The sequence below is a fragment of the Bos taurus genome, chromosome 2 (genome assembly GCF_002263795.3).
Source record: "Bos taurus isolate L1 Dominette 01449 registration number 42190680 breed Hereford chromosome 2, ARS-UCD2.0, whole genome shotgun sequence".
In the NCBI taxonomy this organism is placed as follows: domain Eukaryota; kingdom Metazoa; phylum Chordata; class Mammalia; order Artiodactyla; family Bovidae; genus Bos; species Bos taurus.
Window position 1 is genome coordinate 44,740,515 of NC_037329.1, and position 23,439 is coordinate 44,763,953.

At 36.8% G+C, this 23,439-nt stretch overlaps 1 protein-coding gene across 1 annotated transcript; it reads right to left on the reverse strand.

Annotated features, from left to right (window-relative positions):
- Positions 1-6,831: 6,831 nt before the first annotated feature.
- On the reverse strand, positions 6,832-23,234 carry TNFAIP6 (TNF alpha induced protein 6). The gene is given in 6 exon segments (NM_001007813.2): positions 6,832-7,010; positions 10,592-10,632; positions 13,022-13,250; positions 17,007-17,168; positions 18,601-18,738; positions 23,077-23,234. Coding segments are annotated over 6 exon segments (843 nt in total). The 5' UTR covers positions 23,171-23,234.
- Between the last annotated feature and the right edge of the window lie 205 nt (positions 23,235-23,439).

A 23,439-nucleotide genomic window follows, 5' to 3' on the forward strand; every position in this document is an offset into this window, starting at 1 on the left:
GCCTTCAATCTTTCCTAGCATCAGGGTCTTTTCTAACGAGTTAGCAATTTGCATCAGGTGGCCAGCGTCAGCATCAGTCCTTCCAATGAATATTCAGGGTTGATTTCTTTTAGGATTGACTGGTTTAATCTCCTTGCAGTCCAAGGGACTCTCAAAAGTCTGAGTGGGTTTCCACTTCCTTCTCCAAAGAATCTTCCCAACCCAGAGATGGAACCCATGTTTCCTGCATTGGCATTCTTTACTGCTGAGCCACCAGGGAAGCCCTTATGACTTTTAAGCAAGTTATATTTCATATACTGTATTTCATTCTAGATAAAAGGCTTATGCTAATACATTCCTTCATTTAATTGAGGATCTTCTATGTGATGGCTCTTTCGCAGGGCCTATAGATAGAACAGTTAAACAAGCAAATAAAATCCTAGCAAAAGTCACTATTGCCATGGAGCTTACATTCTAGTAGGAGATCAAACCAAGGTAAATAATTAAATATGTAAGTAGCAATAACTTCTAAGGATAAAAATAAAGTAGGGAAGGGAATATGAAATTTTAGGGAGAAGATGTTTAGAATAAAGAGCCCACTAAGGATATCAGTGTAGCTGGGATGAAATAATGGTGGATGAGGGGTGAGGGAAGAAAAAGGAGACGAGATGAAAGAGGTTAGAGGGAGGGGGCCAGATCATGACTTAGACAGGTCTTCTAAGTCATGGAAATCATTGGCTTTTCTTGAGTGAGACGCAAGGCTATCACCACTGGTGTCATCAGTACACTGTCATTTATTTTATTTGGCTGCACTAAGTCTTAGCTGCAGCATGTGGGATCTAGTTCCCTAACTGGGAATAGAACCCAGGCCCCCTGCACTGGGAGCATGGAGTTCCAGCCACTGGACCACAAGAGAAGTCCCAGTACACTGTTATTTTAAGTGTTCTTGTTTGTATTTGAAAAATGTTAATTACTAAAATACTTGGTGTTTTATAAAAGAGAAGTAAAAAGAACACTATAAAAATTGTTTCGTGATTCTCATTCACTGTAGCAAGGATAATATTTCAAAAAGCAATGTGAACATTATTTTTTGTACTGTATTCTACATGTAATTTTATTTTAAATGAGTGTCTCGATTCAGTTAAATCTAATACCATGTAACTTTTCTTTTGACATCATGAGAACAAATGTAAAGTTATTAATACTTAGGCAAGTAATAGTCCTGTTTATAGTTGTTTGATAGTCAAATTTTAATTTTTTTAAGAATATTTTTAAAATACTCTTAAGGATGTGGCTTTCCCAGCAGAGGCCCAAGAGTTTGTGTTTTTAGGGAATCTACTTTTATACATTGAGGTTTTGTGAGATGTGATTTCTTCTTATGGTTTTCTTTGCTGGGCATTTGTTCAGAAGGAAATTAAACAGCTGTAGATATATATTTTAGAAATTTAAAAACAATACAAGACATGAAAACAACTTCCCTTCAAAATAAACAGAGCCTGGAAGAAAATTTTTTTTGAGAGGAATGAGTTATAAAACATATTCCTAAAAAACTTCCTTTGCAAAAAATTTTATTCAAAAAAATATGAATTTGAATGCTATGTTGAATAAAATACTGAATGCATATACATATAAATATTAGTAAATTTGTTTTATTGTCAGAAAATGATATTGATATCAAGATCACATTCAATTGAAAGTAAGTAGAGCTTAAAAAAGAACCTTCCAAACCCACACATAAACATGACGAAGAAAAAAAATAGAGAAACAATCTACAAACACATCTGAACAGGTATTAAGTTGAAAACATTCAAATAAAGTGAAATTTCTAGAATATAAAAAATATTAGATTAGAAATACAAAAGATGCTAAACTGAATTAAGAAAATCATGTTTTAAAAAATGCTTTATGTCAGTTTTTTTTTTCTCATTTTTTGTACTAAAATTTTTGCTAAAAATTATCTATATATAACTCTTCTTTTCCAAATATTTCTATAGATCTTAGAATATGATCATAATGTATCCTAAATCTCAGTAGAAAGGTTTGTAAATGATTCAGCCAAACCTGTAGAAGGCATTATAACCTGTCTCTGATGGTATATAATCTTCTCACTATACCATTTGGATATAGGGGAATCTAGGTCAGTGTGATAATGCCATGTATTAAATAGAATATTTAGAATATTATTCTAAATATTTCACTCATTTTAATATTATTTTCTGGAAAATTTTAGAGGATTTATATTTACCACAATTATCATCAATAATAATTCCTTATATCCTAGACAGCATTATAATTTTCAAATGTTTACACATTCTTTGATTTATTATTTAAATTCCTATTCATGGTACAAATATAATCAATAGTATTCCTTTGCCAACAAAGATCCATATAGTCAAAGCTATAGTTTTTTCAGTAGTCATGTATGGATGTGAGACTTGGGCCATAAAGAAGGCTGAGTGCCAAAGAATTGATGCTTTTGAACTGTGATGTTGGAGAAGACTCTCGAGAGTCCCTTGGACTGCAAGGGGATCAAACCACTGAGTCCTAAAGGAAATCAACACTGAATATTCATTGGAAGGACTGATGCTGAAGCTGAAGCTCAAGCTCTAATACTTTGGCCACCTAATGCAAAGAGCTGACTCATTAGAAAAGACCCTGATGCTTGGAAAGAGTGAAGGCAGGAGGAGGTGGGGACAACAGAGGATGAGATGGTTGGATGGCATTACTGGCTCAATGGACATGAGTTTGAGCAGGCCCTGGGAAATGGTGAAGGACAGGGAAGCCTAGCATGCTGCATTCCACAGGGTCGCAAAGAGTCGGACACAACTGAGCGACTGAACAACAACAACTTTGTATGGTGACAGATGATAATTAGACTTAAAATGGTGATCATTTTGTAATGTATAACAATATCAAATCACTATGTTGTACTCCTGAAACAATATAATATTGTTAGTCAATTATCCTTAAATTTCTGAAAACTATGGGAAAAAAGACCAAAAAGCCTATGGATGTCAGGGAAAATTTTTTTTAAAAAGGGTGAAAAAAAATCATGAGTAAGGAAGTGGAAAAGTATTAGATGTAGGCAGGAGAACATATGAACAGAGAAATGATATTTAGGTAAATAATATTTACCTAAATTAATTTTGCTGAGTTTAGAGAAACAACACTCTTCTGTTTACAACTTCTTGTGTATGCTTTGTTATCTAGAATTAGACTTTTATTCTTGTGTCTAAGCCTGCATGAAATTGATTAAAAGGTATATTAGCTTTCTATCACTGCTCCCCTCAAATTATAGCATATCCAGTGGCTTCAAACAATATGAATGTATTATCTTATAGTTCCATAGTTCAAAAATCCAATGGGGACTCACTGGGCTAAATCATTGAGTCAGCAGAGATGCATTCTGTCCAGAAGCTCTAGGGGAGAATTTCTTTCTTTGCCTTTTCCAGCTTCCAAAAGTCACTCACATTCCTTGGCTCATGGCCCCTTTCCTCCATCTTCAAGGCCATCAATGTTGCATCTTTCTGGCCTTGCTTCTCTTGTCACATGTTTTCTCTGACTCTCTTTTCTTAAGCTTCCTTCATCTACTTTTAAGGATACTTGTGATCACATTGGGCCCACTTGGACAATCCAGAATAATATCCCATTTTAAGATCCTTGACTTAATTACTTGTGCCAAGTCCCTTTTGCCAAGTAAGGGAACATATTCATAGGTTTAGGGGATTAAGTTGCAGGCATCTTAGGGGGAGCACTGCTCTGCCTATCATAAATTTAATGTCTCATTCTCAGACCACAACCTACTATCTCTCCAATGTGTCCCCTTTCATACTGATTCGACAGCCCTTTAAGCCCCTTTGAGACCTTTACTTCTTACTACTGCTTTTCTACTATTCCTTATTTCCTGTCTTCTCTTCACTCTTTATGAATCTAAATTTCCTGAGTTATCATTGCAATGCCGCCTGACCTACATCCTCTATGCCCTTACCCCTGTCTTATCACACTCACTTGGCAAAAGCCCAACTCTGGTGATTCCTACTCTCTCACTAATCTGTCCTTGTCCTTATATCGCTGAACATGGTCAGAGAAAAATAGGCTTGCTGACCCATCTCCAATTAAGGTCCATACTACAGGGAATTCCCTGGCAGTCAGTGGTTAAGACTTCCACTGCAGGGACACAGATTCTATTGCTGGTCTGGGGACTAAAAAATGTTATGCCATGTGGGGTGGCCAAAAATTTAAAAACAATTTTTTTTAGTTAAAAAAAGAAAGGTCCATATTGCAAAGTTCATATGTGCCCTTCAGTTCAGTTCAGTTCAGTTCAGTCACTCAGTCGTGTCCGACTCTTTGTGACCCCATGGAATTGTAGCATACCAGGCTTCCCTGTCCATCACCAACTCCTGGAGTTTACTCAAACTCGTGTCCAGTGAGTCGGTGATTCCATCCAACCGTCTCATCCTCTGTTGTCCCCTTCTCCTCCCGCCTTCAGTCTTTCCCAGCATTAGGGTCTTTTCAAATGAGTCAGTTCTTCGCATCAGGTGGCCAAAGTATTGGCGCTTCAGCTTCAGCATCGGTCCTTCCAATGAATATTCAGGACTGATTTCCTTTAGGATGGACTGGTTGGATCTCCTTGCAGTCCAAGGGATTCTCAAGAGTCTTCTCCAACACCACAGTTCAAAAGTATCAATTCTTTGGCACTCAGCTTTCTTTTAGGACTTCCCTGGTGGCTCAGACGGTAAAGCATCTGTCTACAATGCCGGGTTCGATCCCTGGGTCGGGAAGATCCCCTGGAGAAGGAAATGGCAATCCACTCCAGTGCTATTGCCTGGAAAATCCCATGGATGGAGGAGCCTGGTAGGCTACAGTCCATGGGGTTGCAAAGAGTCAGACACGACTGAGCAACTTCACTTTCACTTTCAGCTTTCTTTATCGTCCAACTCTCACATCCAAACATGACTACTGGAAAAACCATAGCTTTGACTAGACAGACCTTTGTTTGCAAAGTAATGTGCTATCTAGGTTGGTCATAGCTTTTCCCCAAGGAAAAAGCATCTTTTAATTTCATGGCTGCAATCACCATTTGCAGTGATTTTGGAGTCCCTAAAAATAAAGTCTGTTACTGTTTCCATTGTTTCCCAATCTATTTCCCATGAAGTGATGGGACCGGATGCCATGATCTTGGTTTTCTGAATGTTGAGCTTTAAGCCAACTTTTTCACTCTCCTCTTTCACTTTCACCAAGAGGCTCTTTAGTTCTTCTTCACTTTCTGCCATAAGGGTGGTGTCATCTGCATATCTGAGGTTATTGATATTTCTCGCAGCAATCTTGATTCCAGCTTGTGCTTCCTCCAGCCCAGCATTTCTCATGATGTACTCTGCATATAAGTTAAATAAGCAGGGTGACAATATACAGCCTTGACGTACTCCTTTCCCGATTTGGAATCAGTCTGTTGTTCCATGTTCTAACTATTGCTTCTTGACTGGCATACAGATTTCTTAGGAGGCAGGTAAGGTGGTCTGGTATTCCCATCTCTTGAAGAATTTTCCACAGTTTGTTGTGATCCACACAGTCAAAGGCTTTGGTGTAGTCAATAAAGCAGAAGTGGATGTTTTTCTGAAACTCTCATGCTTTTTCGATGATCCAATGGATGTCGGCAATTTGACCTCTGGTTCCTTTGCCTTTTCTAAATCCAGCTTGAACATCTGTTCACGGTTCATCTGTGAACACGGTTCACATACTATTGAAGCCTGGCTTGGAGGATTTTGAACATTTCTTTGCTAGCTTGTGAAATGAAATGTGCCCTTGCTGCTGCTGCTGCTGCTGCTAAGTCGCTTCAGTCGTGTCCGACTCTGTGCAACCCCATAGACGGCTGCCCATCAGGCTCCCCCGTCCCTGGGATTCTCCAGGCAAGAATACTGGAGTGGGTTGCCATTTCCTTCTCCAATGCATGAAAGTGAAAGGTGAAAGTGAAGTCGTGTCTGACTCTTAGGAACCCCATGGATTGCAGCCCATCAGGCTCCTCCATCCATGGGATTCTCCAGGCAAGAGTACTGGACTGGGGTGCCATTGCCTTCTCCAATGTGCCCTTAGTGTGCCCTTAAAACCCACTATTTTCCTAGTCCATTCACTTTCTAGCTTCCCTAGAAGATACGTTCATCTGCTGAGTGAGTATGGCTCACCTGCCACCCAGCCTACCACCCATCCCATTCGGTGTCATAAAGTCCAGCTGATCTACCTCAAAATTTTTTTTATTTTAATTAATCTCTGACTCAGTAATTCTACCTCTAGGACCCTATCTTGAATAATTAGAGGGATGTCCAAATACATATATGTTCAAGGATGTTTATTGAAACAATATTTATAAAAACAACCAATAATTCCCACAATAGAGACAGGTTTACAGAAAGTATGGGACAATCATACCTTGGGCATTTTACAGTTATTCAAAATCATGTTTTTGCAGACTACTCAGTGATAGGGGAAAATGTGTATACCATATAGTTCAAGGTTAAAAATATTCAAGATGTCAAACTGTACATAGAGTAGGATTCAATAATTTGAAGTATGAATACATATAGATGCATATATACATATACCACAAATTGAAAAATGACTAAAAAGTATGTATAAATTTAATGCTTGCTATTTTTATGCAAGGAGATTATGGGAGATTTTATTTTCTCATTCAGAGTTTTCTGTATTTTCCAGTTATCCTCAAATTATCAGGTAATGCTTTCACATTTAGAAAAATAATAAATAAATGTTAATAATAATAATATAAAAGTGAGATCAAAAGTGTTCCAAAAGATAGAAACATAAATATGGAATGTCTTTTTTTTTTTTTTTTTTCTTTTATAAATGGCTAAATCTTCCAGCTAAAAAGTTTTTATTTCCAGTAGAAGTAGTACTTGTAGTACTTGCATTCTTTCCTTGACTGGATTTGGATACAGGATCCACTGCAACGTATTTGATTTGGAAACCTCCTGCAGTCACTGAAGCATCACTTAGGAACTTCAATGTCATGACATTTCCTGGGGAGGAGGAAGATGCAGAAGAACCAAGATGTTACTTTCCTTCAATTTGGCTGACAGTTCAAAGACTCATCATTCTCATATGGAGAATATAAAAATTCATGATCAAGACTCCCAGAATTCAGAACTATATTTTCAAATTGTTGAGTCTGTAGTATCATTGCCAGGTGAAGCAAGGACTTCCAGATTTTTCCTGTGGCTCTCTAATCTGTCCTACAGGAAATTTTGTCTATTCTGTTTTAAAAGGTTTTCTTTGTAGAAGGAACATCCATAGAATTACAGGAGAACAGCAGGCAGTTCAAACCAGTGAGATATAGATGGGTTATTTACTAAATGATGGCAACAAACCTTGCATTTGTTAAGAAAAAGAAAAAAAAAGGAAAAAAAGCCACAAAGCTAGATCTCTCTTTTAAACAAAGCACTTAACTATATTTTACCTGCATTAAAGACCAACATGTACCAAAAATAGAAAAACTTCATTATATGAAATATGTAGGGATATTTTTCTTTTTCATGTGGGAAAAGCCTTCTTAATCCAAATCACAAATCCAGATTTCTTTGCAAAACCCCCATACACACTGAATGCTAATGTTTGGTTTTGTCAAGCACAGCTTTAAATGTCTTTCATCTTATTTTCCACAGTAACATGATGAAGTGCATACTATTAACATAGTCATTTTATAAATGAAATTGAGGCATAGAGAGCCTGAGTAGCTTGCCCAAGGCCACAGGGTTTTAAATGGCAGAACCAGGTTTGAACCTAGAGTTCATACTCTGGTCTACTGCACTCTTCTCAAACTTGGGAGAGCTGCTTAAATGAAAAAAAGAAATGTTTTCTTATAGACTACTCAACTGGTTAAAATAAAAATGGGCACAGTGGGGCCTACTGCTAATTTGCTGGCATCTATCCACATCTATGGCTTCCCACATGGACAGTAATAAAGAATCTGCCTATCAATGCAGGAGACACAGAGTTGTGGGTTTGATCCCTGGATCAGGAAGATTCCTTGAAGAAGGAAATGGCAACCCACTCCAGTATTCTTGCCTGGAAGATTCTACGAATAGAGGAGCCTGGCGGGCTACAGTCTGGGGATCGCTAAGAGTCAGACTCGACCGAACATACACACACGCACACCCCTAAGTGTACATTACTTGTGACCCCGAAATTTCACTTTTAGGAATTGACTCTTAAAAAAAATAGCACTAACAAGTAGAAGTATGAAAATATATAGGGGACTTCCCTGGTGGTTCAGTGCCTAAGACTCTGCACTCCCAATGCAGGGAGCCAGGGTTCAATCCCTTGTCAGGGAACTGTATCCTACATGCCACAACTAAGACCCAGCACAGACAAAGGAATAAATGTATATTTTTAAATGTCTAGTGGAATGTTGACTAGCAAAAGACAAAAAAATCAGCAACAACTGCCTTCAGGATGTTAAATATTGCTGTATGACAAATTATGGCACCTATTAAGAGTCATTAAAAAGAATTCGAGTGATCTAAATACACAGGGCTTCCCGATTACACTGTGACTTTGAAGTAGCTCCATAGTCTCCATGTATGTAATGTTTGTTACAGGAAGACATCTGGAAAGATGGACACCACATAGTTGTCCAATGCCTTTCTTGGGTAGGGAGAGGTGAGAAGAGTGGGCACTTTCTTTCCTTATATACCTTTTATTAAAGTGGTACACGGAGAAGGCAATGGCACCCCACTCCAGTACTCTTGCCTGGAAAACCCCATGGATGGAGGAGCCAGGTGGGCTGCAGTCCATGGGATCGCTAAGAGTCGGACACGAATGAGCGACTTCTCTTTCACCTTTCACTTTCATGCATTGGAGAAGGAAATGGCAACCCACTCCAGTGTTCTTGCCTGGAGAATCCCAGGGACGGGGCAGCCTGGTGGGCTGCTGTCTATGGGGTCACATAGAGTCGGACACGACTGAAGTGACTTAGCAGTAGCAAAGTGGTACAACTATGGGTAGTTTTTAGTTTATTTTCTGTTTTTGTTTTTTAATATAAATATCCTGGGGTGAGTAAGCATATATTTAAGAAGAAAACTAGATTAAAATGTTAACAGCAGTATCTTGACTGAGAGGATAGTACTTTAAACTTATTTTGTATATTCTTTTTCTATTACTCTGTATCAGTGTGTATTCTTCCTGCTGTTTTGCTAAATCTTTGGCATTTTATTTAATTATGTTCTTTCTGTTGATTTGTTTCTCTTTGAATAATAAATTGTGTGGGTTTTTCTTTTTTTAGTTTCTCGCAGTTGTGCCAGAAAAACACTGATTTGGTGTTACATTTGGAGTCTGTTTTAGACAAAATAAGAAAAATGTCAATTTTCAGGCTTCCTTTGGATTCTCCCTCTGTTTCACTTTTTTAAAAATAGAATTCTCACCCCCCTCCCAACTACCCTCCTACATCTCATAAAATGTCTTCTTTTAGTTTTCTGTTAACATGAAATATGTTCTCAAGTAAAGAATAAGAGATAATAAAAAGTTTAAAAGATTACTCTTCCTAAGGAGATTGTGACATAGTAATGAATTAATAAACTTTAAGCATTAATCATTCCAGTACTGAACAAGAATTTCCATCTCTTGCAATGATTCATCAATGAAAATTGCAGGCACTGCAAAGCTAGGGTGTGGGACTAATTCAGCTTGTAGTACCTCAGTTTAAGGACTGTTTGGAAACTGCAATTCAATGTAGCTTTGGTGTTTTTAGTTGCAGAAGTATTGTGATAATTTTTTTTTTTTTTAATGTTTTGGAGGAAAACAAGCCAGAATGCGAATTACTGGTGTGAGTGATGAAAATAAAGAGAAAAATGAAGACATCGAAGAAAGTAAAAGTTCTTAGCCAGAAAGTAGCAGTTTGAGGCAACAGCAGTGGTATTGCTCATTGCGATAAATGTATGCTGCTCCTGGAACATTTCTTGGTGCACATTTCAAGGAACAGTCTCATAAAATAATTAGCAAGAGGAAAAAGATCTGGAAAACATTGCTCACTATAGTTAGTCTTTTAAGATTAACTATGCATAATTAGCATAGTAAAAGTTCTCTAATGTCTTCTAACAAAGAAACCTGTTTAACCCAATGTTTCCCCAATTTACCTGACCTTAGAGCCCTTTTATCATGTAATATCTATTAGAAACACCTAACAGATCTGTGATCTTCATAAGACTTCCTTGGGATTGCTGTACTAATGTGAAAATGCAATAAATACAATTTAAAATTTTTTTCAGTGATAAATGATATTTTTAACAACATGGCAAATTACTTCAATCCTCTATCGATGAAAACTTTGGGCCTTTTGTTACCACATTTTATGGGAATTATAAGATACAGCAGTATTTATGGATTTGCAGACCCATGACTATTTCAGACTGCATGTCCTGCAAGTAACCAGAGACTACACACTTTTTAAGTTTAAATAGTTCTTTGCCTTTTGCAAGCTAGCAAGCCCTGTCTGTCTTCAGTTCTCAACTTTAAAAAGTTATGTAGTAATAACTGTTGGATCCTTCACTTTCAGTGACACTGAGAAAGCAAATCATAGTTTTGTTCCTCAATTTAGAGCCATTACCTGTACTAATGATGTCTTCTGGAAGCTCATCTCCACAGTATCTGAAAGAGAATTTTTAAAAAGGAGAGGTCACATGAATAATTATAATATAGCTCTTGCAAGTGACTAACTGATAATTGATGTACTTTAAATTTCTCCTAAGAGGTGCGTGGGTGCGTGTGTGCTCAGTCGTACCTGACTCTTTGCAACCCCATGGACTATAACCCGCCAGGCTCCTCTGTCCATGGAAATTTTCCAGGCAAGAATACTGGAGTGGGATGCCATTGCCTACTCCAGTTCCTCTAAGTACTGGCTCTGCTGCTGCTAAGTCGCTTCAGTCGTGTCCAACTCTGTGCGACCCTGTAGACGGCAGCCCACCAGGCTCCCCCGTCCCTGGGATTCTCCAGGCAAGAACACTGGAGTGGGTTGCCATTTCCTTCTCCAATGCATGGAAGTGAAAAGTGAAAGTGAAGTCACTCAGTCGTGTCTGACTCCCAGCAACCCCATGGACCGCAGCCCACCAGGCTCCTCCGTCCATGGGACCCTCCAGGCGAGAGTACTGGAGTGGGGTGCCAGTAATGGCTCACTTTTCTATTCTACTTTATTTTTACTAGAATTTATAAGAGAGCCTGTGTGAGTGCTAAGTTGCTTCAGTATGTCTGACTCTGTGTGACCGGATGGACTGTAGCCCACCAGGCTCCTCTGTCCATGGGATTCTCCCGGCAAGAATACTGAAGTGGGTTGCCATGCATTCCTCCAGGGAATTTTCCCGACCCTGGGATTGAACCCAAGTCTCTTACATCTCCTGCACTGGCAGGCAGGTTCTTTACCACTAGAGCTACCTGGAAAGCCCTTGTAAGAGAGAAGAGAGGCTAAAATATTGTTTGAAATAGACTTCTTGCAGTATTGAGATTCTTAGGAAAGAATTTGTGGCATTTCTACTCTGTGTGTCTACAAAGTTTTTGTGTGGTAAACAATTTGAATCTATTTGGGAAATTTTAAAAATTTGTTTCTGATTAATCTCATGAAGTTTTCTTCACAGTTAAAGAAGAATGGGGGTGTGACTGATTTAAAAAGGAAAAAATTACGTTGGACCTTATAAGATGATTTTTATCTTATCTTATTCAGATTTTTATCTGAATCATGGCTTGAAAGGAATTCCCTTGCACATAATTATATAGAAAGTAAGGGTTTTTGTTAGTTTCTAATGAAAAAGTAGTTTATTCCAGAGAAGGAGAAAGTCTATCATAAAGGTAAATCACACAATATAATCCAATAAATAACAAATTAGCCTGTAGCTTAAAAGTCATTTTATCTAGAACTGTAATTGATTTCTGAAACTAGATTTAGAATAAAAATGTTATCTTAAGTCCCAAGGTAGGAGGTCCGTTCTTTCAAAAAAGACTTTGTTCTTAAGTCCTCAGATCCTACTTCTAGTCTTCTTCAAACTATTTTTTAAAACTATTTGTATTTCTTTCCATAGTAGTAGTCTCAACTAAAGAACAAAACAACAGCAAAAAAACACTTTCCATCCAAAAACTGCTATTCATTTATGCAAGAAATGCCTTTGTTTGTCTTTCTACTTAAGTTACAGATTTCAAAGTCAATAAAAAGATATTGTCTATTATTTTAAATTATCCCCACTACTATTTTCTTTCATTAAATTACTACCATGGGTAATAGAGAATTTATAACCAATAATCCATTGATGATAGATATTTAAAATACACATTAAGTGGGGACCTGAATATATAAAACACCTAACTGTGCTCTCTTTAATTTATAATATTTCATACAATGTTGCAAAATTTGTATTGTAAAATGTAAACTATATTAAAGATACTGGGTGAGAACACGCACCAAAAATATTGTGTCCCAGGATGTTGAAAAACCAGGAGAGAAATACTGAGGAAAGGAACATTTGTTTTTTCATGGCAAAGAAAGCTATTTTTAAGAAGATACCCACTGTATAATTAGCTGAACTGTATGAGAGAAGGGGCTCTAGAGTACTTGTTTAGCCTGTATCCTTAATGCTTAGTACAGTGCTTTGTACACAGAAGAAAGGCAACAATTACTGAATTTAGGTTGACAGAAATCAGAACACTTAAAAACCCCAACAAATTTCCCATCCTACATATCTTCTTTCTCCTGTTAGTCAGATCTTGAGGTCTGCCTAAATAGAATATTTAACTGTTACAACTTAGCAAATCAAAAAGTAGCTATCACTATTTTAATCATAAGTAGAGGTAGCAGCTGACTATGGCTTGTTAGGACTAACAGTGGAAAGAAAAATCTTCGTTAGGAAAGTTAGGAAAGGAAAGAATGTTGCAGGGGAATAGATAAACTGGAAAATCAATATTGTAGGGGAGGGGCAGTTGGGGGGAAATTAAAGAAGCATCATGCAAAATATCAGATGTTCATTAGCTTCCTGTATGGAGAAGCAACACATACCTTCCCACAAAGCCGTGGACATCATCGTAACTGTCATATACTTCAACATAGTCAGCCAAGCAAGCTGGGTCATCTTCAAGGTCAAAGTCCAAAAAACTGAGGTGAATGCGCTGACCATACTTGAGTCTAATGTGCCAGTAGCAGATTTGGTTATCATCATACTCATTTGGGAAGCCTGGAGATTTAAAAATTCTCTTTGGATCTGTAAACACACCACCACACTCCTTTGCTGAAATGAGAAAAGAAAAAATAAAGCATTTAAAAAGATGATTCCTACTTTAAAAAGATATTCATTTCTTAGTGTCCATCTATTTAGTACTTTTTATGAAATAAAAATAAAGACATGAATAAATATATAGCCTCCCTAGTATATTGTGTGTAATTGTAGCTGAAGAATAACTATTTTTTTTGTTAATAGTTGCTAAATTCTCAAAAATAAACATAGACCACTTGTGATTTTTTTAAAAAAAGTAAAGTAGCAAAAAGAAATAATTGTGCTCCTGTTTACATTTCTTGCTCTGTTCACATTTTAAGCACAGAGCACACATCTTAAGTGCACACTTAAATGTGTTTTGACAAATCTTGATACATATACCTACCTGTATTGCCAACATATACGTACTTCACCAACATATATCTATATCACCAGCTATGACAGGGATTTTGTCCTGTGGTGTCACCACTGTGTCTTCAGGGACTTGAACACTTAGAATAATGCATCCAATAAATTCTGTTTGGAAAATCCTTATAAAGACCACTAGGGAACTTGAAGGTCATTCTAATCCAGTTAAAAGGAAGAATTTATAATCATTCTATACTCCTTTTACTGGTTTAAATTAGCAACTTAATTCTAATACGATTTGAGGATTTGGTGGAGATATCTCTGTTGATTTTTTCAAGTCATTTACCATTTCATAGATTTCTGTCATGTCCCATAACCTCTTATAAGAGCGAACAATCTCTACCAGAACAGTAATTTTGCAGTATGACCTAGAAGGAAAGCTATAGAAGGGTCCCAGCTCATTTTAATTCCATATCAACTAAATGTCTAGTGTCTTAAAAAAAAGATGGAAACTGGAAATTCAAAAATAATCTGAGTGGTGGTGTGGAGGTGGTGACTTTGGTAGTATTCAAAGATATTTTTATTGTATCAATTAGAGGCTTTTTACAAGAATATTCTTCTTTAAAATAACTATGATAAAAAATTGTGCTAGAATCCCTAACACCATAGAGGTTAAGGAGCTTGTGTCTCCAGGGCAGAATAGGCTCTTAGAAAGGCCAGGGAGTGACAAGGAAGGTCAGCAACCTAGTCTGAGCTCGGTGACCAGTCTGTACCTCAGTGTCTTCATTGATAAAATAAATGTAGTCATGCCTCTTCTGTTACCTCCCTCACAGCACTATTCTGAGGATAAATATAGAGGATAGCTTAATGGTATTATGCAAAGTGTAAGCTATTCATATTGTTATTAAATATTATAAAATATATAGTGTTTATGTGCACATAAGGGGCTTCCCTGGTGGCTCAGATGGTAAAGAATCTGCCTGTAATGCAGGACACCCAGGTTGGATCCCTGGGTTGGTAAGATTCCCCTGGAGAAGGGAATGGCTACCCACTCCAATATTCTTGCTGGAGAATTCCACGGACAGAGGAGCCTGGTGGGCTACACAGTCCATAGAGTCTCAAAGAGTCAGACGTGACTGAGTGACTAACAAGTGCCTACTTTGGGAGTGATTTTCCCTGTCCCATAGCATCCTACATTTACATATATATAATATCTATATATAAATAATATTTACATATATATATATTCTGTACACATTTTCCCAGAGTGAAAAGTATTTAGCCTCTATGAGAAATAAATACAACTTACAAAAATTTGTAAGTTAATTTGGCATTCTTATAAAAGAGCAATGAAATGTACAGAATCCTAGGAGACTTGTTCTTACTCAATTTTCAGCTTACTTTTAGATTCAGTGACATGCTGATTATTTAGGATGTGGTTAACCTGAAGGGGACAGGGGGCCGCCTGAACTAGCAATGGGAGAAACACAGTTCACTGAAAAATGATTGAAATGAAAAAAAAAAATCATAACAGTATCAGGAAAATAATGATTATTAATTAATCAATATCTCCAAGTTAGAGTAAGAAGAGAAACGCCTATATAAGTATATTTAAGGAAAAGGGGGAGTTCCCTGGTGGCCTAGCGGTTTGGATTCTGGGCTTTCACTTCCTTGGCCTGGGTTCAATCCCTGGTTGGGGAACTGAGATCCTGCAAGCAGTGCAGCACAACCAAAAAAAAAAAAAGGAAGAGAAGAGGGGAGAGAGAGGAAAAGGAGGAATATAAATTATAAACAGTGACTAAATATAGGACTAAATGTTGTATGTGTGCTTGCGTGCTCAGTTGTATCCAACTGTTTGTGACCCCATGGACTGTAGCTAGCCAGGGTCTTCTGTCCATGGAATTTCCCAGGCAAGAATACTGGAGTGGGTTGCCATTTCCTACTCCATAAATGTAGTATAGTCCAGGCTTAATGCATGTCAAAGTGGTTTGAAAGAGTCTATATGAATGCACTGTAAGTATTTATTCATATTTTGTCTCAAGTGAGAGTAGGTGATAGCTCTAGACAAAATTCTTTTCTACCAGAGTACATATTATTTTGAGATATAGGTTAGCTACAAATGTGAGAAACTGTTCTCCAATGACTAATATTATTAAACAGTAACAAATTCTATAATACTATGCTAGAACTTCACTGTAACTCTCCTACTGTGCTACAGACTTTCTCATAAAGTAGATCCAAATGGGATACCACCTGAGGATATTTATGATCATAAATGTAGGAAATAGTTTGTGACATGTTGTAACAGTTTGTAATATTATCCTGGGGGAAATAAATCCCCAAACAGTCTACTTTTTCTCTGAGAGCGTGGAGCAAGAATTACTCTTCATAGTAATTATGATGAGTTAATTTTCTCTTTAAAGTTTTCCTGACTACAATCAACCATGGAAAAAGAATATGAATAAAACATATACTATATAATAATAACTAGAATATCCAGTATATATTCATTAAAAAAAAACACAGAGTGGGAGTTGCTTAGTTTGGAAGTTTAAGAGTTTATATACAAAAAGAAATTAGGAAAAACAATTTGTTTATTCTGTCTCCTTTTTCTCATTCTATTAAAAAGATAACTTTGAACAGTTAACATTTTGTAGTATTATACTACTTCATGCTGCTGCTGCTGCTAAGTCGCTTCAGTCGTGTCCGACTCTGTGCAACCCCATAGACAGCAGCCCCCCAGGTCCCGCCGTCCCTGGGATTCTTCGGGCAAGAACACTGGAGTGGGTTGCCATTTCCTCCTCCAATGCATGAAAGTGAAAAGTGAAAGTGAAGTCACTCAGTTTTAGCTAATTCACTGTGATAAGTTTATAATCTGCTTTTTTTTTTTTTTTTTTCCTTTGTGCACAGGAAGTTCCCTGGCACAGAAAACTAAATTTGAGATCTCACTTGCCTACTAATTATCAGCTGTCTGATCTGGGGAAAGTACTTAAGTTCTTGAACTTTCGGTTTCCTGAATTCTAAAATGAGTATAACAACTCCTTGAAGAGTTGTGAACATTAAGTGACAGTGTGGATGAAGGGACATAAGTCAGTGTTTGGCACAACATAATCGTTCAATAAATGGTAGTTGTTATTAATAATTATCATTACTGGGGACTTCCCTGGTGGTCAAGTACTTAAGAGTCTGGCTTGCAGTACAGGGCCCACAGGTTTGAGCCCTGGCTGGTGAACCAAGATCCCACATGCCATGGGGCAGCTGAGCCTACACCCTGCAACTAAGACCTGATGCAGCCAAATGTACATTTAAAAACTTTTTAAAATTATCGTCATTAAATTGATTTGTCTCTAGAAAAAGAAGACATTTCTTTTTCATAACATGTAACTGTTTTTGTATAGTATAAAATTACTGTTTTCCACAAACCATGTGGGTTGTAGCAATATGCATCCCATCTTTCACTTCTATTGAGACGGATTCCGTAATCGATAATACCAGTTTTTCCAAATCCACAGTTGGGCCCTGGCTTCACAATAGGGTATCCAACTCTGCCCTTGGCCATCCACCCAGCAGCACAGACATGAAATCCTGCAAGAGAATGGAAGGGTAATGGCTTAACTTGTATGTTCCCTCAGCTGAGCAAAGGTCATCTCAACCAAGATGGCCCCTCCCAACAGGGACAGTGTCTTAACTGCCGAAATCCAGTTCATATATAAGGGGAAAAACAGTTTTCTTAAAAAATAAAGCTTGAACACATATAAAAGTTCTTATAACATCTGACTTTTACTAGAAAATGACATCTTGGCAAAAAAAAAAAAAAGATGGGCTAAGAAATAATGATACCATGGATATGAAAACAATCCAATTCCAGAGCTGGCTTCTTATCACAAATAACCCTACTAGTGCCATGAGATAACTAAAATTATCACCAATACTGAAAAAAATTTTTTCAAATGATTGTGTCTCTTTCAGTATCAATTAAGATATTGCTAATATTTTTAAAAATTTGAATAAAGATAAAAGTACTCAACATTTCAAACAAAGCCTCAGCCCTGTTTTCCTTGCTCAGCTTTGGAGCCTCTTTTACTATTTGCCAATGCCATTCAAGAACGATTTGACTACAAGTCCCTGGTGGCTAGTAATGGCTCTGGCTTTTGCATGTATCATTCCAGTTACTGTGTCACACACAGCCCTGTGGGTATAGTCTGAGCCGTCATCTGGGGAAGACTCTGGGCCATTTTTGAAAACTCCTTCATTTTGTCTTGGGTAATATAAAATATTTTCATGAGCTTTGCCAGGTATGTTCCTGTAAGCAAAGGGATTTCTTTAATGGAGAAGATAATTCTGAATGGAGGTGGCCTTTTGGATTCTCCTGAAAGTCCAGGAGAGACAGTAGCAGCCCCCTCACTCTCTCCCAATCCCTAGCTTTTATTATAAAGAAGCAAACAGTATTTGTTAATTACTGAGTTTTCACCAGGTGTCCTGACATCATCTTCCCAGTATCTTTCATCTGGTGCTTTACAACTCTTTTCCTCATGGCTTTTGATCCTAAAATACAAATGTATTCTCCCACTTAATGTTAAAAAAGAAAAGGAAAAACTTGAAAAAAAATCACTAAATTCACTGTTTCTTCTACCAAGTGAATTTCTCTGTAAGATTCAACATAATAACATCATTTAACAGCTGAGGAAACCCACAGAGATCAAGAAAAGATAAAATGGTGTAATATTAAAAATGAATAGCAATGGCTTAGAATTAATGAGGAAATTAAATGATATCGAGATGATATCTTCATTTTCTTTTGACTTTAATTTATTTGCTCTGAATGGGAGGTGACCCCAACTCAGTTGCTTGTTTTAGAAACTGTCCACCATCTAGCTCTAGGCAGAGAAAATGGGAGAAGCCAGAGGAACTATTAGAAGAGGTGGAGAAGTAAGTCTTACTAAGTGGTTGCAGGAAAGGTGGAAAAACTTTTTTTCCAAGGGTGAAAAAGAAGAAATATTATATTCAAAGCAGTTACCAATTTTTCTGGCTGCCTCTAACTGCTTGTAGGTGGCAAGATGGCCACCTTCATATTCACACACCGCCTTCGCTTCTGCATAGGTGAGCTTGTATTTGCCAGACCGTGCTTCCCTGTGGTAGACGCCTGCTGCTTGTTCTGTGAATTCACAAAATGTCGTAAATGCACTGTTATCCATTCTTGTTGAACAAGGGAAATTTTGTGGCCTCATCTGGAAGATTACATCAGCTATTGTTCCTGCCAAAGGGTTCCCTGGGTCGGCTGCCTTGAGTGGCTGAGTTTTCATTGTTAGAAAGCTTTGGGAAACATTTTGAATGAGGGGAATTTTGGGGGGATACAGAGAGAAACTCGAGACTAAGTAATGTTTTTGAACTGAGAGCCTGAAATAAAGTTTTAATACAGCATTGTATTTCTGCACTATCCAAAGGTGATAAAGTTTTAACTTGTTTTTTTTTTGGCTTTGTTTTAAAAACTTGGAAAGGTAAACACTAGGAAAAGAAAAGGAATGAAAATTGGCTCATAATGAAGGAGAAAAATAAGCCAAAATATCCATTTGAGAGAAATGAGTAATGCAATGTCGTTGAGAATTTAGTAAACAAATAAAAAACAGAGAAACAGTTTGAAAGAATCCAAAGGCACCAAATAGTGCATTAAAGAAAAGAAAAATAGATATAACTACAGCTGAGAAAAAGTGGAACACACCTGACTACCAGTTCCTAAGTTCTTTACCTGGTTTGTCTTTTTTTAGTTCCCGTTTGTTCCCAGCACATTTTAGATGGTATTAAGTCTTACGTGAGCTGTCTCCTAGTAGATCACTGTTAAAATTGATTGTTTTGAGTTTGGAGTGCATTTTGCCATAGAAACAATGTGAAAAGATTCCCAGGACAATAATCATAACATAGCTCTAATAGTTCTGTGTAGACTATCAAGATTATTGTTAAGTCTTTTACCCCGACCTGTGTAATCAGACACCATTAAGACCATTTCCAACAAGAATTTATATTTCTAGCCTTGCAGCAAGATATGAATCCAGCAGTATTAGAAATACTGTTCCTTACTCTCTACCCAAAGCTGAAGTTGACAATGCCAGTTCAATAGGAGAAGCTGCTTGGCATTTTCCCTGCTTTTCTATACTCATGAGATCCTGCTCTTATAGCTTATATGGTTAAAGCCTATCACGCATACACAGTGCCTTAGTCTGATACTTAGAGGTCAGAAAACACAAGGAACATCAAAGTCATTTGCCCTTTTGAGAGTTACCTACTTTCCAAGTGTCCTTCATAGGTAAAGCTTCATTGACTCAACTTTTACCAGTTTCCAATGTAGCTGTTTTAAGAATTTACCATGAGGTACTTTGCTAGGTTCTGGGGAATCAAGCCCTGTTCTTAAGCAACTTGGGCACTAATGGGCAAGGCAAGTGCATCTATTTTGAAGTACAGGGATACTGAGGCTTTTAGTAGAGAAGAGGAACATGTAGTACTTACTAATATATGTGATGGAGATGATTGTTACTTTTTAAAAATGTTAGAATTGTATTTGTTCTCTAAAAGATCTTTATTTGAAAAAAAATTATTTTGTCTGCCCAGATTTCTCAAACTAAAATTTCCTGTATATTTTACTCCCCAAATAAAAATCTGATGTATTAGAAACAAGACAGCAAGGTAAGTCCCACATCACCAAATGAAGACTTAAGTATAGTTTCAGCTTACCCAGAAATGGAATCTTAAACCAGTCAGTCAGAAGACTCCTGATCATCACTAGTTAGATCATCTGCCTGATAGACCGCTGCTATCCCCTAAAGGAATGTAACTTAGCCATCAAAAGCCTACTTTTTTGCTAGTAAAACTTCCTTATGCCTGCTCCTTTCTGCCTATGAAAGTTTTGCATTTTGTACCACTCCTTGGAGCTCCTTCTGTTAAATTGGATGCTGCTGAATTCAAATGGATTGTTGCTCAGATAAACTCCAAATTTTAAGTATGCCTCAGTTTTTCTTTTAACAGAGGTTTGGAGGGGAAAAAAATAAGCAGAAAGATTAAAAAAATAATTTAAGTTTTCTTCCCAGTAGTTTTTCTTAAAACTTTGGTACCTCTTGAAGCTTGTCTAGTAATAAGATAGTAACAAATAGCAGCGATGTCTATACTATAATTTTTAATTGATTAAATGGTACTAATATTCCACATTGCTCCTGAAAGAGACCCAAACTTCCTATTATCTTGCCTTATGAACAAGTTGAGAACTCTTGGCATGTGTACTTGAATATTTTAAGCACAGATTTATTTTAAAATATTTCTTAATTCAGAATTTATACTACTAAAATGGTCCTTTGAATAATGAGTCTTAATCTAAAGAGTTTCACCTTTCAGAAGAAGTAATAATTTATTAATTTTTCTAGTTGTCATTCATTAAAATTGAAAATCTGCTTAACCAATAATTTCCTTTTCCTTTTATTAATAGTAAGTGGTAACAGTAGCAGGTTGGCTCTGATTTCTACTTCTGGTTCTGTGATAGACCAGTTGTGTGACCTTGTATAAATTACTGCTTGAACCTCAGTTTCTTCATCGATCAAATGGGACTAATGATAGTTATTTTTTGGAATATACAAACCATGAAACCTATAAGCATTGCTTCTGGATCCTAGTAGGAGCTCATGATAATGTTACTTTTCCCTTCTCCTTTTTCAGATTCGAAACAGTGTTTAAAAGGAATTGCTTATTTGTACATTTTTAAATTTTCCATTTAAACTAGTTGGAGTCACTTGTCCTTATGTGTCTTAAAATTTACTATCTAAGAAATTAGAGTATACAGGAGTTAAAAATAAACCTTAGGGTCCCTTACTTCAGACTTCTCATTTTACCAGCATGGAACTGAGACCAAGAATTTTAAGTGCTTATTCTAGATAGTTGCTAGCAGATTCCTGCCTTATAATTCAACTCTCTTCCCCCTCTAAACAGTTTTCTAATACTACATTGATCTAACCAACTATAAACAGTTTATGCCAGGCTGACTGGTCAATAATTTGTCCCACTTTGAAGCAATATGCAATCACTCCAGGCCACAGATGTGCAGCATACTATTAACAAATATTTGGGTTTGCTTCCCTCTACCTCTGGGACAGAATTCTATTGTCCAGGTTTCTATTTTGGTGATATACAACATCACTTAAAAAAAAAAAAAAAAACCCCAAACTACATTTTACTTCATCATTAGAGAATTTGACAGAATTTCAGTTTATCCGTTTGGGTTCAACTCTTACTAGCTTTATGAGCCTCTTTTTCATTTCTGACAAATAGGTGTATGTTTCCCAAGTTCAATGGTGTGTAATGAAAATAAACAGAAAGACTTGCTCATTCCTCTAGTAAATTCCAGACCCCATCTTGGCCAAATGGATTGCTCTGTTCAGCATGAAAGTAGTTCGCTGGCTCAAGCTGAAAAAAGAGGCAGTAAGGCTGTGCATTGCAAATTGAGCTTTTTAATGAAATCCGCATGGCTGTAGTTATTACCAGAAAGAAATACGCTGAAAGGGAAGATATTCTACAACTCTGTGCCGCTTAGCAAGCATAAAATCAAGATCTAGGTTAATTTTGCTTTCTTTTTATTTCTTTGTTTTATATAAGGATCTGTCGATTCTCTTCTTGAGCAATTCAAATTCACCATCAGATACAACAGTGAACATAAAGCAATAATAATCTGTATCATGAGAATTAAAACATTGTTTAGAGTACTCTATGGAGCATTTGGGGTTTTATCTATTTAGTTTTTTTTTTTTGGTCTATTGTTTATATTCTCAGTTAGGCCTATGTCATTTCCTTACATTTAACAAAACGAAACAAAACAACAAAAAAACTTTACTTGTCTAACAGAAGAGGTAGTAAAGTATTTAAATGGCTAGCTCAAACAAAAGAAATCAAGTGATAAGAATGCATTCAGAAATACAAGCTTTTTTCATTTTTTCTATATTACAAGATGGCTTTGTAAAACTAGTTGAAAGATGTTTGGAAAAACGTGAGCTATACTACAGGTCAGAGTACACAGAGCAGTGATTGTAAAATTATTTTATATTCTAATTTACCTGTTATAATTCTCTTATGGTTACCTGTTATGAAATCTGACTGCAAATGCATTGAAATAAGAACAAAATAATGTATTAGTAACTTTATTTTGTTAAAGACACTTTCCCCATTATACTACCACACCTGCTTTGAAAATTTTAAAGGGCATATTCATATGGGCTATAAATATTAACCTCTATTTTCTACTCAACAGTTCACTTTATAAAAAGCTATTCTAAAATTTTAGAAGGCAGGAGCACTTAAAAAAGAGTTGATATATACACTCCATCAGCTGTTTTTCCCAAACAATTTTCTTAGAAAACATCAGCCTTAACTAGAAGAGAAAAATTTACAGCTTTGATTCACTTCTGTATGAATTCAAAGAAGTGATTTCCCCAGCAAGAAGCTCATGAGTGAAGTTTCTTACCAAGCCATATGGAGTTATGAAAAATTCCATTCTTGAATCCCCATCCGTGAGCCTCTTCCCATAGCAGGACAAATAAGTAAATTAAGATGATCATATCTCAGTCGTAGAGAAGGAATGTCCTGTTAAGGGCTGCTTGGGATAAATTCTCAGAGCAGAGGCTGAAATGTGCCTGAAACATCTGGTTTCCACATCTTTAAATGTGTTTTTTTTTTTTTTTTTCAGCTGTGAGGTCAGCAAGCGCCCTCCAATGGCATTTTCTGCTGTAGAGTTACACAATTAACTCACTGTCTGAGGCAAATCCTCTGACTCATTTGCATTGGCAACTCAAACTAAGGATATAGAACGATCATCTACATTTTAAAA